Source organism: Marmota marmota, unplaced genomic scaffold (genome assembly GCF_001458135.2).
Source record: "Marmota marmota marmota unplaced genomic scaffold, marMar, whole genome shotgun sequence".
Lineage (NCBI taxonomy): Eukaryota > Metazoa > Chordata > Mammalia > Rodentia > Sciuridae > Marmota > Marmota marmota.
In genome coordinates, this window is record NW_026000185.1 from 15,314,435 (window position 1) to 15,330,531 (window position 16,097).

A 16,097-nucleotide genomic window follows, 5' to 3' on the forward strand; every position below is an offset into this window, starting at 1 on the left:
CCATTACATACAATTATAGTGCAACAAAAAATATGGAAAAAATTTTTGACCTACAAGCAGCCCAGTTTATATGACTGTGGGGGGGTAAGGTATGTTTTCTATTTTCCTAGTGTTAATATCTTAATGATGTCAATATAGGTTCATACTATTTAGTCTCAGAATACTTAGATAATGCAAGAATTGGGTAAAGATATGCTTTGTTACATATTTTCTATATGATATCAAAAATTTGTTTAAATATTTTGCTGTTATGATTTCCAATAAATCACAAAATATATGTACTTATGAAAAAATGTTGTCAATTAGTCAAATGTTATTAATTCAGAATCAAGCCAGACACAAATTACAGAGTATATAAATTTGAAAAATTTTTTTCAATCACATAATTTTAATGAACAATGAGCAACAAATGAGCAGAATTTGTGCTATTAGTTGGGTGTGATGGCACATGCCTGTAATCCCAGTAACTCAGTAGGCTGGGGCAGGAGGACCACAAGTTTGAGGTCAGCCTCAGCAACTTATCAAGGCCCTGAGCAACTTAGTGAGACCCTGTCTTAAAATAAGCAGTAGATCATTTTCACAGGTAGCTTTATTTGGCTTTTAGCAAAATATATACAATAATCAGAACCTCGGTTCTCTTAAATAGTTTTAAATTAAAAGTATGCAAATGAGAGTTAAGTGTATTTCCACAGTTAGAACATCAACACTGCTTAGTAAAGTAGCAGATGGGAAATCCTGCAGCAAGTCAAAACCATTTACAGGAATTCGAAGAACTGAGCAGGAGTGGCTCTAGCAGGCAAGCTGGCCAGCCAGACCACATCTGGAGGCGGAAGGGATTTGATCTTTCTCCTTTAGCTTAAATTTGGGAAAGGAATGAAAGATTTACACAGTCACCTATCCTAAAGGCTGTAGCTTTGAGTAAAACATTTGAATAAAGAGGGTTAGCCCTCTAGGACATATACTAATGAGCTTTGATCAAACCAAAGCTTGCCATTTGAATTTGGTATTCAGATGGATTTGGATATATTAGGATTATCTGTCAGTCACAATTCAATTGGTGGATATAACAAAACTTGAGGGCTTGGAATTGTTAATGTCATTTATTCTGGATTAGACTCCCACTTTCTCTTGAACATTCTTCCAAAATGAATTCACAGTATCCAACAGTGTTTGCAAAAGATATTTCGGTTTGGCAACCCTGACTTCTACAAAGTTTTGAGAAGTTGAGCAAGGAGGCAATAGGAATTGCTTAGCTTTGTTCCAACCCTGCCCTTTTCCCCCACTATAGTAACTCCAAGCCAATTTTTCCAGGAGCATGGATGTCCCTCAACTGGCTCTAAGGTGTTTCTAGGAATTGCAGCCTAATGAGTGCACCAGCCAGAGGCCAGTTTATCATGGGATTTCCTATAACACTTAAAAAGGAACTGAATTGTAGAATTGACAACAGTTTTCTCGCTGTCTGAATTTGCTACATAAGCAAAGCAATGAAGCATATATCATGAGCAACATCAGGCTCTGAAGTCTGAATGGGAGAGGGTTGGTAAAGACACAGGTTAAGTCAGTAGTAGAGCTGGAGACTCATTTAGGAATAAGGAGTGAGAGAGCGGTATTTTGTTCTCTGTGCATCTATTTCCTGCTTGCTTTTCTCAATGCAATTAAAGATCTCCTTAAATAGTGCTTTGTATTCTGGTGGTGCCGTGGTATTGGGAGAACTGATGGGCTCTGGGGTAACAGAGGCAGGTTCCCAGCTGCTGGCACTGGATTCAGACTGGGTGTTCACACCCATCAGGTCCTTGGCCAAAGCCCTGGAGGTCTGCACAGCCTTGTGGGACAGAGAGTCCTGTTCCTGCTGGCACTTCTTCAGCAGGTCTTCATACTTCACCTTCAGAGCACTGTACTGAGTGTCCACTTCATGCAGAAGGGAGATGCCTCTCTGCTTCACAGCCTTGGCCCTCCTAATGCAGGTCTCCTCATGGCCCTTCACAATGTCACCCCCTGCCAAGCTGCTAAGGACCGTCTCACTGCAGCTGCGCTTGAGAGGCTTTCTATGTGCCTCTGGCACAGTCAGGAACAACTCCTCCAGCAGGGTCTGGCTGGGCTCTTTGAATGAAACAAACAGAGAGTCTGGCACCAGCTTCTCAACCCCATTCACAAAAGGATGCTCAGCCTGCAGCATCTGCCGCATCTCTGCCACCTCAGCCTCCAACTCCAGCGCCCGCGCCCGGTAGGCATCCGTGGCCCCCAGCTGCTGTTCCAGTTCATTGTTCTCCTTCAGCACGAGCCCGTACTCCTCCTCCATGGTCATCCGCTTCTGCCGCTCTAGACTCAGCTGGGCCTGCAACATTGTCACTGTCTTTTTCAAGTGCTCGTTTTCTTCCTCATCAGGGCTTTGCTGACTTTGCAAGGAAGTGATCTTCTCAGCAAACACATGGTCATAAACAAAGTGTCTAGGGGAGAAATGGTGAAGGAATACAGCACACAGGTCAACCAAGCGTGCAAAGGAAGAGACTGGGTGTTTTTTAACTAAATCTAAGTTATTAATGGACCTTTATTTATTTATTTATATGTGGTGCTGAGAATTAAACCCAGTGCCTCACACATATGAGGTAAGTGCTCTATCATTGAGCCACAACCCCAGCCCTTGAACTAAATCTTTAGTGGAGATATAATGATTGATATTCAGTTTATTTCAGATCAGAGCAGAGGTTCAAGTGAAATTGTGAGGCTGGGAAATAAACACATGAAAGCAAACAATTTTGTGACTATTTTTGTTTTTGAAGTACTATATTTTCCTTTTTTGGGGGGTGGGCACTGGGGATTCAAGTCAGGGGCACTCCACTACTGAGCCATACCTCCAGCCCTATTTTGTATTTTATTTAGAGACAGGGTCTCGCTGAGTTGCTTAGTGCCTTGCTTTTGCTGAGGCTGGCTTTGAACTTGCAATCCTCCTGCCTCAGCCTCCTGAGCTTCTAGGATTACAGATGTGTGCCACCACGCCTGGCTTAAAGTACACTTCAGAACATTCATTCCCAAAGACCAGCAGCATGACAGCTGCCTTCCTAGGAAATACAACAGCCCAGGGGTTCATGCCTTTGGCTGTAGAAGGACTCACCTACACAGCTGACATCTGCCTCCCACACCCCATCTATTCTGATCTTGCCGGTTGCTACCTGGACCTGGAGGGTTAGTTTTAAAAGCTCTCCAGCAATTCATAACATTCAGGCAAGGTTAAGAGCCACTGCTATTATGACTTTTAACCAGCTTTTTACCTTCACTTGGAAATTCTAATTTAGGTCTGAGGGAATATTGGTTATTTTCACTTTGAAAAATTCCACAGGTGATCTGGTGGACAGTCAAGGAGAACCACCACCAAATGAACAATGGTCTCTCTCCTGTTCTGTCCTGGGCAACTTGGAACTGTATTTATTTGTGTAATTACAGCAGGACTGCCTCTCCACTAAGATGAAAGCTCACAAAGGCACCACACATTCCTCATGTATGGCAAAGCATTTGCTGCATAGCGGTGTTGAATAAATAGTTCTTAAAGATTTAAACTCATAACTCTAAATTATAAAAGGCATTTCTCTTCAGGCAAAAAAAAATATTCTCCTGGATTTTTGTTTTGCTGAAATTCCCATGTTTTTCCTTCACTTTAAGGCAAAATACAACTCAAAAATCTGTACTCTATCAGAAGTATTTCTAATCTTACATGAAGATTTAACACATTAAAGGCAATAAAATAAATGCTCCTGAGACTTTTCAAAATGAGTTTTCATAAAATTACTAGTACCCAAGAATTCATATTTGTATGTTTAAATGGTTTTGTTCAAACCACTGGTAGTTTAATAGCCAAGTGCCATTCCCCCAAAATGGTACTTTTTAAACTACTGGAATCCAGGATGTGTCAATGACATGGATGTTTCAACTTATTAATCCACAGAAAAGTAGGTTCTTACTGGCGGAGGTCATATAGTTCCTTCAGACAGGAGAAGCTGGGTGCAGATTTCTCCTGGTCACATTTCCCCTGTCTTCTCCCTTGGCCAGATGACTTCAACTCCTCCACTTGGCTCTGGAGGTGATCGATGTTGGTTTGTAGACATTCAATTGTTTCAGTCAGGCTGCGAGGAACACATAGAAGCCAATCACTCCTTGTCATATTATATTAAGGACAAAAGCAGTGGAGAGATTTTAGCCACGCAAACTGGGCTTTCTAATTGGAAAGGACTTACAGTTAATCTTCATTCTCCCAAAAGAATTAAAATTAAACTTTACCCACATTGACCCAAACAGCCATGTCTACTCCAACTTGGACAAAATGACTCCTCTATAGAGTTTCCTCTATAGATTCTAGAAAGTTTACCTCAGAATTTTTTGTTGTGAGGCCTTGCTTTCAGCAACTAGCTTTTGATTTGTTTCTTCCAGTTCCCTTGCTGTGATATCTAATTGTTCGTAAACTTTTGCATGCTGTTCATTCATTTGCCGTAGAAGCTCCACTTGCTTGGTCAGATACTGTAAGAGAAGATAATTGCAACAAGGTGACACAAGCAGATATAACACTGGGAGGGTTTCAACCCCAATTCTCTGTTTCTCTCAAACCAATTAGTGTGGGGTGAGGACTGGTGAAGAGCTTTATCTCTGGGCTCAGCACCCTCCTGGCACATCCACGTGCTTTCCAACCCAATAGCTCCTGTAGCTTTGTTTCAGTTTTATCAAAAAGCTTCATGTCACAGGCATGACCAACTCAATTAATGGCCACTGGTGCCTGACTCAGAGGCTGAGGAGTGGGCTGGTAGTTCTAACCCCCTAATCACGTGGTTGGTTCCTCTGGTCAGTGCCTATCATACTACTCCAAAAATTTCAAGGGTTTTAAGAACTATATGCCAGGAACCAGAGACAAAGACAAGTGTATAATTTGTATTATACCATAATACTTTAAATCCCCCCAAAACTGAAGTTTTTAGGGGCTATAGCTTAGAGGTAGAGTGCTTGTTTGGCAAGTGTAATAAGGCCCTGGGTTCTAAACACCAGCACTACAAAAAAAAACAAAATATGACAAAAACCTACCTGACTTAATAAAAAACAAACACAGAACATCCTTCATATGCTGAACTCCCTCAATGCCTACCAGTATTCCTATGTATCATGAGGCTGGTCTAATTTTACAAAGCACATAACATGCATAAAATTAATATTCCAAAGGAAAACATAGTGAGATATGATAATCTCTCAGGAGAAAAAGCCTGGAAAGCAAGATCAAAGTTCAAACAAAAATACCATGCTTAAAAGAAAAAAGAAAGCCTAATGTGTAGGATATTAGATGATTTTCTCTTAAAAAATCATTTTTTTTCTGAGTGAGGCATTCTGGGCAAAAAGTAATGGAAAATACATTAATTTAACCAGAAAATTTTAGTTTAATATGCTTCAATGACCACCATTATTTTTAATTCTATTGAGTGTTCTCACTGTCATCCTCCTTGTTTGTGAAACTGACCAGATTGTTTTGGTCCTGCTAAGACTTCTTTCTAAATGGCCAGGTTATGACAACAAAGGGAATCATAATCTTTTTGAGGCATTTTACAGAACTCTTCAAGTACCTCCAGGGCCAGTAAGTAGACTTCTTTCAAAGAACAGGGCTAAATAATTTTCAATGGACTCTTAACAGTGTTGGAAAAAGCATCTATGGTCTCTTCTCAAATCTAGTTACATAACTGAGCAATGTGTTGAGCTACCACACAGCCTCTCTTTAACTTTGGCTTTCTCATCTGAAACTCTTGAAGCCAAAAGTGTTTTGGCATATTCTTTGCATTTTAGAAAAACAACATGGTAAAAAAAAAAAAAAAAAAGAAAAACAACATGGTGTTCATGCACTACACTTCTGCAGTACCCCTGTGAGACTGAGCAGGACCATGGAATCAAGCATTAATACTTCTGCATCAAAAAGTACAGACTGTGAGCAACCTTGGATCAGTTAAGATCAAGACCTGCTTCCAATGAACTTGCTGCAAACTTAAGTGAAAAATCTAGTTTCGGGGCTGGGGATGTGGCTCAAGTGGTAGCACACTTGCCTGGCATGCGCAGGGCGCTGGGTTCGCTCCTCAGCACCACATTAAAATAAAAGAAAGATGTTGTGTCCACTGAAAACTAATAAATATTTTTTAAAAATTCTCTCTTTAAAAAAAAAATCTAGGTTCACAGGTCTTTTGGGTTCAGAACTGATAATGAGGGTTTGTGAATCTATTCGTGTAGATTGAGAGGATTAAATGAGGTTAAGTGCCCACGCAGCAGTGTCTATGAAAATCTGTGTTTATTCTTTATTGCCTCAAACCCCACCAGTTTCTTTTGATCCCTTGAAAAATCAACCTCAAATTCTCATAGGGGAAGCTTTTTCAGAACTGTAGGACTGGGTCCTTAATTCTTTTTTTTTTTATTAAATATTTATTTTTTAGTTGTAGTTGGACACAATACGGTTATTTATTTATTTTTATGTGATGCTGAGGATTGAACCCAGGACCTCGCACTTGGTAGATGAGCACTCTACTGCTGAGCCACAACCCCAGCCCCTGGGTCCTTATTCTACTCTCTTGTTAGCAACATCATTGGAGGTTCCTGTCATTGATAGGATATATGTGCAATCCCTGAGGAAAATTGGAGTGGGAAAAATGTTCAGAATTACAGGAATATATATGTTCACAGGCATATTTTATATATGTGTATATCAATTATATACATACAAAGCTGTAGAAATTCTATAAGCTACTTTATATGGAGTATAAAGCCTCACGTATTATTTGCCCGGATTCACAACAATCTTTAAAAAGGTTAATGTATAATCAGACGATAATTTATTAAATTACAATAGGAGCTGATCCTACCAATGACTGCAACAGTTACATACTCTATGAAGAACACATAAATGGCATGTGAAAAGCCAATTCATGAACCGAATTGTCTCTTAGTGGGCACAGGATCAGAGTGTCTGATTGAAGGCAGTGGTACGTAGCTAAGAGCCAGGTTTGAGTCAGATCTGGACTTGAAGCCCAGCTTTGCCATTTATAAATGGGTAACTTGATTTTTCTGAGGTTTCCTTATCACACTACCTCATAAGGCTATAAGATTAAATATATATTTGGAGGGACCAGGATGTGTCTGTCACACCACAATATGCCTTTTTGGTATAAGGACTATTGGGCTGAAGGCAATTAAGAAGATGATGCAGGAAAGTTCTCTGCCCTTCCTGTATCTGCCTAAAAGCAGGGCATAGATTTATACAAAGGGTATCCCCACCTTCCCTCCCTACCAGGCAGAACAAAGGTTAACCACTAAACACAACTTTAGACTCTCATGGACCAGATCAGCACCAGAGGAGTCTACATTAACAAGCTTTGTCAGCCTTTGTCCATTATTTATTTGCCTTCCCATAAACTGCTGCCCTTGGAGTCTTTTTCATCCAGTCGCCTCTCTAAAAATTTACTGTTCTTTGTTAATATGCTAAATAAGATGGAATTCAAAGCCACCTCTTGGAGAATTACTATTTGGGGTATCATTCATACATATATATATGCATGTTAGTAACTCTGTTGTTTTTCTTTTGTTAATCCGTCTTTTGTTGCAGGGGTCTGTTCCAACAAAGAACTCAGGAGTCCAGAAAAGATTATTTTTCCCCCTCCAAATATACTACTATATGAATTTACATAAAGATTAATATTTGTAGAGTCCAGCATGGTTTCTGGCATATGGTAAAATTGCTCAATAAGAGGCAGCTAGCTAGTGTCATCTTTCTTTAAAGTTTTCACACTTTACATATGCTAAGATTCACCAGGAAGATTTAATTACGTGCAGAGACATGGTGATGGGGATGGATCCCAGGACCTCACATATGCTCAGCAAGCACTCTACCACTGAGTTACATCGCTGGCCCCAAACTTTGACTTTTAACCTTAATACTTACCATTTTCCTTCTTAGGACTTAGCTTGCTTGTAGTTATTCACACCAAGATATATTTTAACTATATCATTACAGCATTTTTTTAAAAAACGTTTTTAGTTGTAGCTGGACATAATACCTTTACTTATTCTTATGTGGTGCTGAGGATCGAACCCAGCACCTTGCATGTGCTAGGTGAGCACTCTACCACTAAGCCACAATCCCAGTCGTCATTACAGTATTCTTTAAAAAAATTTTTTGATGTGTTCTTATAATCATTAATTCCCTGAAATTACAAACTAGTTACTTTGAGTGCCCCTTAACTTTTCTACAGATGGCTAATCTTACCTATTACATTTTAAAACTTTCTATTATAGCTCCAAATACACATAAATGCAGAATTGTTTAATAAATTCCCACATACCCATAATCTAGTTTAACAATTACCAATAGTCTTATAACATCTCTATTCTCTTCAACCTTGATCATTTTAAAGTAAATCCAAGGCAGTATTATATTTCTGAGAGAGAAAACTTTAGATTTTAGCATAACCACAATTCCCAAGGAGGAAAACCAATTACTTAATGTCTATCAAATTGCAACATTTTCTTAAGCAGTTTTTCCAGCTTCATTTGCTTGATTTAGCTATTGATTCTTTCTTTCACACTCAGGGTGCTTTTATTAAACTTCAAGAGTTGCCCCACAGTAAGGCAAGCTCTTCCCTCCTTTAGGGCCTTTACCCTAACGTCCTCTCTCCCAAGGGACACGCTCCTCTGTCAGCCGATAGTAGTAGTCTGGGTCCACAAATAAAAGAGGGGTTTGTGAATAAGGATGGGGAAGACAAGATACTTTGCTAATTCCTAACTGAAATTGAGCATTTCCTGCGAATATGAATATAGGCAACAAAACACTAATAGGACTGGGGGTATTTGTGACTTTATCACCAACAGAAATCACAGGTATTTTCATATCACACTGTAGTAATGGTAGAAATCTTAATTGCTTAAGACAGTTAAGAGGATTTCGGTGCACACACACACACTAAAAGGTTAAAAACTTCTGTTATTCCTAAGGCCTCATTTCAAACATAAGATCTTTATAGAAGACTTTTGGGCTGCCTTGCCTAAAGCAGCACTCCTTGTGAGTCCCTCAAAACAACACACCAACAATTAGATGAACTGTTTACTCACTAATGTCGCCTTCTTTCTAAGAAGGAAAGGTTCTTGTATACCTGTCTAGTCCATTCCTTACACAGAGTTGTGACTAAAAAATGTTAGCTAAATGGCAATTTCTAGACTTCTATTCACAACCTCTCAAATCTCTCATGACATTTCAGTCTTAATTGAAAGATTTTGAGATGGGCTTTGGTTTTAGCCCTCTTGGGAAAAGAGCCTATTAGTCACTAATTCTCTCCTCCTTCCCCATTTCCAGATTATTTCTCTGCTTATTCCCAAGGCAATAATATCTACCAGTAACCTAAGGGGAGACATTTACAATTCTACCACCCACTCCATGGGTCCCAAGTCACAGACCTATTTTACCAAGTCAATATGCAAATAAGTACAAAGCAGCTATTAAAAAAAAAACTATAGAAAGCCCCCCTTATTTGATATAAAAAGCATGATAAAGACACAAGGACACCATTAAGAACTTGTGATATTTTAGTCTCAGAGGACTTGAGTTTGAGGACAAAGAATGGCAAAGGAGTTTGTTTAGATCCAGTAGTTTAATCTTATGTTACACATCAAACTTAATCAGAAAAGCCTTTCACTTCTCCAGTATTCAGTTATATGTTACAAAGAGTCTGACTAATTTGGTCAGCAACTTAAAAATTATTTGATCTCTATACAAATCCTGTTGTAAGACAAACATCAACTTTTAATTCTATGGAGTCAGATGTCCTGCTTTCAGGTCTGGTCTCTAAATTAGTGTTTATTTTATTAGTGTTTATTATTTTATTAGTTTCCCCCCACCCCGAATCTGGAAGGAAATTAATTTGCTTATTTCCTACCATTCCTTCAAGGTACAGACATGCTTCTGATGATCTGATTTTCTTAATTCAGGATCTCTGACACAGTCTCAAATGAATTTGACTTCCATACTAAATAGCAGAAGAAAAGACGTTTTAAGCAAAACAGTGGAGAAAGGAGGACACAGGGCAGCAGAAATGCAGGCAAAAATGTCAATTTATAGCCAGAATATTAAAGTTTAAGTGCCTTGGGTTATCTCACTGCCTAGGACTTTGCACAGAGAGTCACCCCAATCGTGAGTACAAGGTTCTTGTCCTGCAAAAGGCTATAAAACAAGCCACTTTTATTATTGAGGTAAGCCAATAGAAAAGAAAGGCCAGCAGGATTATTTAACACCTCTTTGCAATTGCAAAACCCTAACCTGGACTGCCAAGGTAGACACACACAACCCAAACTAAAAACACACATGGAATGAAACAAAATGGAAATTTGGCTTTCCAGCAGTGTTGGGATTATCCTTAAATGAAGGATTACAGCCCAAATCCTCTGAATTTAGCATCAAAATTATTTTCCATAATAACGAAAAAATATTTCCTATTACCTTTGAAAAGCCTCTTTCCTCTGATTAATATATTTTCCCTGTAGGAAATTTGGGGTGGGGAGGGCATGACTGTAAAAATCAGTCACCTATAATTCTATTAAAAGCTTGGCTTGCTTTAAAGATCTCTCCAGTAATTCAAGAGGATTTATTTTTTTTCAGAATTAAGATTCTTTCATTATAAAAATTCTTAGTACATGGGTATAAATAAACTATGCACAACTTGCATTGTCCAAAATATATCACTTGCATAAACTCATCCCCTTAGAACAACTACATATCAATGTAGTATAAACATTATTATCACATTCCACAATGGAGTAAACAGATCTGAGAAGCAATTTACATGGCTAAATTCTCTAGCTATCTGCAAATAAAATTGAGGTGTACACCTCAATCTCCTAACATCCAGGCCAGAGCTCCTTCCACCTCTTTTAAAATCTCCAGAGGTAGGCAGCTGGGGTATAGCTTGATGGTACAGTACTTGCCTAGTGTGAGTGAGGCCCTGGATTGAATCCCCAGCATGCATAAGTAAATAAAAAAAAAATCTCTTATTTAAATAAACAATTCTCCTAATTATTCAAAGAGCTTTATAAACTTTTTTTAAAAATGTGTTAACGTTTGGGCTGGTGTTGTGGCTCAGTGAAAGTGAGCTTGCCTAGCAAGCACGAGGCCCTGGGTTCGATCCTCAGCACCACATAAAAACAAATAAAGGTATTGTGTTCAACTACAACTAAAAAATAAATATAAAAAAATGTGTTAATGTTTTTTTTTTATACCTTTATTTTATTTATATATGGTGCTGAGGATCGAACCCAGTGCCTCACCAGTGCTAGGTGAGCGCTCTGAGTTATAATCCCAGCACTATAAACAGTTTATCTGTTAAATTTCTACAAGTATTTATTGGTTACCTACTATGTGTGAAAGACCATGAATAAACACAGCAATAGCTCTCAATGTTGCAAAGGGAAATGGGAGAGGGGATAAAATAAGTCAAGAAATAAGCATAAAATACAGTAGAATATTGATTAAAAAAAAGCACAAAATGCTTTAAAATTCCATAGAAGGCTTGTGTGATGGTAGCAAAGACTGTGTCAGATCCTACTACTCTCCACAGCTTCTCTCTCCCATTAAAAAAAAACAAACAACAACAACAAACATTGCTCTAGACTCTTAAAAAAAAAAAAAAAAAGAAATTAGCACTGAATAAAAGTGACAGATTCCAGACTTCTCTGAAGCCAATGGAACTATTTCTTTCAACAGCTTTTTAAGCTACATCTATCAAAAATACTGATCATTTTTTATGAGAATTATTTGAAAGTCACAAATAGGTTTTGCATGAATATTTGTGGTAGTATTACAAAACAGCCTTTGGCAGTTTCCCAGTCATTCATCACTGTCATAATAAATCAAGAATTTGGGATTTCATTCAATATTTATTTATTTATTTACTTACTTACTTACTTCAGGGATTGAACCCAGTGTGGCTTAACCACTGAGTCACATCCCCAGTTTTTTAAAATATTTTATTTAGAGACAGGGTCTTGCTAAGGTTGGCTTTGAACTCAAAATCCTCCTGCCTCAGCCTCCTGAGCTGCTGGGATTACAGGCATACACCATTGTGCCAGGCTGAGTTTCGGATTTTATGTAGTATTTTCATCAGTTATGCACTGACAACTCTTTATTCACTCTGACTAGTTTGTTTCTGGACCATTTGTCTCAATTTAAATTTTTCTAGGTGGTGGGATATAAGAGCTGACTTTTTGGTTTATTTGCTCAGTGGTAGAATGTATGATTATGGCATCAGGCCCTGTATTCAATCCCAGCACCAAGTAAGTAAAATAAAAGGTTAGTTTTCCACTTGTACAAGTGATTCCATTTCTGTAAAAGTTCAAAAACATGCTAAACTTATCTAGGATGTCAGTGTTAGGATACTGCTGGTAGGGAGGTGCCTGGACAGGCTGATAATGCTCTCCTCATCTGGATGCTGGCTGTTTACTTTATGAAAAAAATTTGTTTTCTTCTTAATTTTGTTTATTCATTTTTATGTGGTGCTGAGGATCGAACCCAGTGCCTCACATGTGTGAGGCAAGCACTCTACCACTGAGCCACAACCCTAGCCCCAATCTTATGAAAATTTATCAAACTATACTTAGGATTTGTGTTCTTTTTCTGTTTGTATATTCTACTAAAAAGTTTTAAGCAAAGAGAAAAAATTGATGAAGTTTAAATTAAGGAAAAGTCCTTATAAAATATTTAAAGGAGGTTTCCTGAAGGTTGCAATAAAAAGAGGTACATAATACAGGGGTCACATTTAAGTAGGGAATCAGGCTCTTTGGCCGACTGGCTACTTTTACATCCTTTGTTTTAGGTTACTAGAGAACCCTCTCAGAAGTCTACTTGTGATCTGTACATAAGTCTTCTGGGTTTGGATATGCATAAGCAGGCAGTAACACAGACCATGGGAGTCCCTCCTGACAAGTGGGCTTGGTCAGTACTGCTCCCATCTCATTTCCCTGTTTTGTCTCCCATCCCTATTTATTTTTATGAAGAGATTTAAAGAAAGAAAAAGAAAGGCCAGCCAGCCATAATAGCAGTGAAGAACTCTACGACAGTAACTGTTCTTAGCCCAAACCAGTTTTGGATAAAGAACACCAAATTCTTCAATGCTTGGAGTTATGAACCAGTGGACCACATCCTGTTTTGTCTCATCAAAGTGTTTCTAAACTAAATTTGTTTGAATATTTAATTATATATTTATCATTAAAATCTGAACTGTATACTTCATTCCCATTGTGCTTTGAAACATTTTATGAATGACATTAGATGGAAGATTTGAAGAATCTCAAAGATCTTTGGATTCTGTCAGAATGTAAACAATCTGTCTTAACTGCCTAATCCTCAATACCACAGAAAAGGTAGAAAGACAACTTAATCTATTTTCTCCAATGGCCCCAGAGGCAGAACACCTATAAAAGCTCATATAAAGTATAATATTATATATTATATTAATATATGTAAACTCTAGGTTATGATTTCCAACTTATTTTAATGTACCTGTCAATTTTACTGAAATATTTACAGAATTGAAACCTTGGAACTTAATGAGTTAAATCACAAAGCAATGTGTTGGTAATATAACCAATAGGCATCCTCTCCCAATTACACAAATATCTGGACTTCTTTCATCTATCCTTGGGAGATATGTTAAAATAAGTATCAGTTTTAGAATTTTATTGATATGTTCATAGGAGACATTAACACAATATATTGAGACTAAGTTTCTATCCAAGTACAAATAAATGTATCTCACAGTGTATAACAGTCTACGTTGCTCCAGGAAATCTTTCAAAGAGTTGAAAGACAAGGTTTAATGCGCTTGCCTGGCATGCGTGAGGCACTGGGTTCCTCAGCACCACATAAAAATATTAAAAAAACAAAAAAACAAACAAACAAACAAACAAAAAAAACAGAACAGGAAAAGATTTCCTTGACTACATGTAACACTTGACTAGTTTAACAGTTTTAAAATACCCGGTTTTCCTGTATCTTTAGGTTTCTGACAAACTACAAGTTGTTAAATTCAATTTAGGGTACAGCATGTTTTATGTTCATTTTTTTTTTTTTTTTTTTTTTGGTACCAGGGATTGAACTTAGGGGCACTCAACCACTGAGCCACATCCCCAGTCCTATTTTGTATTTTATTTAGAGACAGGGTCTCACTGAGTTGCTTAGTGCCTCGCTTTTGCTGAGGCTGCCTTTGAACTCGCCGTTCTCCTGCCTCAGCCTCCAGAGCCGCCGGATTACAGGTATGTGCCACTGCACCCGGCTGTTCTGTTTTTAATGTAGGATATGCTAAAAATGGTGCGGGGTGAGTTCAAAAATCTTTACAAATTATCCTTCCCTAGAATTATAATTGGAGCTAGAAAGTACTAATTATAATGAACTGTGTCACTATTATGGAATCTTTTATATCTTGCTATCGATAGACTCAAGAGTTCTGGGTCTACTGTACCAAGCTGAGGGAAATGAGTTATAATTGAATTTAAGTGTGAAGCTTTTGGGGGGTAGGTGGAAGTTTGGGGTATGAAGAAAGTTGTTCTGATGGGGCAATTATTGGGTTAATAGCAACAATTATCTTCTTTATAGTCAAGTGGCCTACATATAACTAGGCTTCTTTAATGGGAACATTTATAAGGTCATAGCACCTTCCATTTTAAAGCCTTAGCCTAGCATCTTTCATCTTAAGTTTAAGTTAGGCAAAAAGTAATATTTTAATGAAATCCACCAAAAATATAAGTAAAATCAAGACAACAGCAAGGAGAAAGAAACATACTTTGATTCTTTGATACATTATGAAATCAGGTACTATAATTTTTGAACACCTAAATCCAAATTTGGAATGGTGTTTGGAGGAAGTGAGAGGCCACCAAAGAGTGGGTATATAGGGAACTTCCAACAGTATGGATAGTTTTCTCTCTTAAGCTTGATAATGGGTACCTATTGAAAGCTTGGAACTTAATAAGTTAAATTACAAAGCAATGTGTTTGTAATATAACCAATAGGCATTCTCTCCCAATTACACAAAGACTTACGTATTTTTTTTTGCTTTACATATTAGTAAATTTTGAGTTCACTTCACTAAGTGTATAGCAAGATGAAAATCACATACTTATGTACTGGGAAAACCTAAAGAAAGTAGAAATCAAGTCTCCATCTTTCTGATGGTTTTTATTCTCAAAAAAGAATCTACCTTAGAATATTGTACTTCTAATTGCAAGCATTAGCATAGGAGTATGTGATTGCTACACATCAAAATGCAATTCTCCCACTGAGGACATTACCTCAATTTCCTGTAACTGCTCCTGATTGGTTGTGTACATCTGCTGAAGAGAATCCTCCAACTCTGTGTTCCGATCCAGTAATGTCTTCCCAAGCTCAGCAGCAAGTTGGAGATCTAGCACAACAAATAAATCACAGAAATACAAATGAACTCACTTCAACATTTTATATAAACCAGTCCTTAAAATAAGAATGAACCAAGTCCCAATACATACAAGTCAGATCAACATAGAATGGCCCAACGAAAACCGAGTTCTACTTAAAATTACTTGAACTGGGATCTTTAGTCAGTGAAGTACCATCACATACCTGAATTACTTAGATGACATGAAAAATAGCAATCTACTTTATGGAGATGTAGTTATTAATTTGGGGATGATTCTCAGCATTGTGACTTCTAAAATTATAATTATTTGCAAGTGAAATAGACTGACAGTCTTTTTTGGATGGACCCTTGAGTCAACATACAGACAGATCTTTCAGTGATTTCTAAATTCTAATGAATCTGGCTGCTGTAAATAAAATTTGTTATATATCCTGGACTCCTAGTGGGTCTAAAAATTAAGTTAAAAAGAAAAATACAGTATCAGTGAGAAAATTGCCCCAGGTCTGTCTCTCTCTACTTCTTTCATGTCCTTCTCCAAGTTGTGCAAACCAGCTAAGCAAGCAGCAAGATATTTTTTGATTCATACTTCCATTTAGCATATAACCATATATTACTTTAAGCTTAATTTCCAACTATATTTTTTCTTAGGCATATATG

General features: G+C 37.6%; 1 protein-coding gene across 2 annotated transcripts; it reads right to left on the minus strand.

Annotated features, from left to right (window-relative positions):
- Window positions 1-355: 355 nt before the first annotated feature.
- On the minus strand, window positions 356-15,487 carry Cdr2 (cerebellar degeneration related protein 2). 2 transcript variants are annotated; one of them, XM_048789642.1, is made up of 5 exons: window positions 15,337-15,438; window positions 6,066-6,105; window positions 4,361-4,509; window positions 3,957-4,118; window positions 356-2,447 (listed from the first exon to the last, which is right to left on the minus strand). In XM_048789642.1, the coding sequence occupies exons 3-5, from the start codon at window positions 4,474-4,476 to the stop codon at window positions 1,583-1,585; spliced, it is 1,143 nt and encodes a 380-aa protein (XP_048645599.1). In that variant the 5' UTR covers window positions 4,477-4,509; window positions 6,066-6,105; window positions 15,337-15,438; the 3' UTR covers window positions 356-1,582. The 2 variants fall into 2 exon arrangements, with proteins under 2 accessions (XP_048645599.1, XP_015346646.1); XM_015491160.2 differs by lacking the exon at window positions 6,066-6,105 and having other exon boundaries at window positions 15,337-15,487.
- Window positions 15,488-16,097: the final 610 nt, after the last annotated feature.

What these genes read in the sequence shown, in the direction of transcription:
- Cdr2 (XM_015491160.2), bottom strand. Translation starts at nt 15,375, where the DNA reads ATGTACACAACCAATCAGGAGCAGTTACAGGAAATTGAG. An exon ending in AGCAGTTACAGGAAATTGAG is followed by an intron (nt 4,510 to 15,336) that starts GTAATGTCCTCA and finishes CTTCTCTTACAG; the next exon opens with TATCTGACCAAGCAAGTGGA. An exon ending in TCACAACAAAAAATTCTGAG is followed by an intron (nt 4,119 to 4,360) that starts GTAAACTTTCTA and finishes TGTTCCTCGCAG; the next exon opens with CCTGACTGAAACAATTGAAT.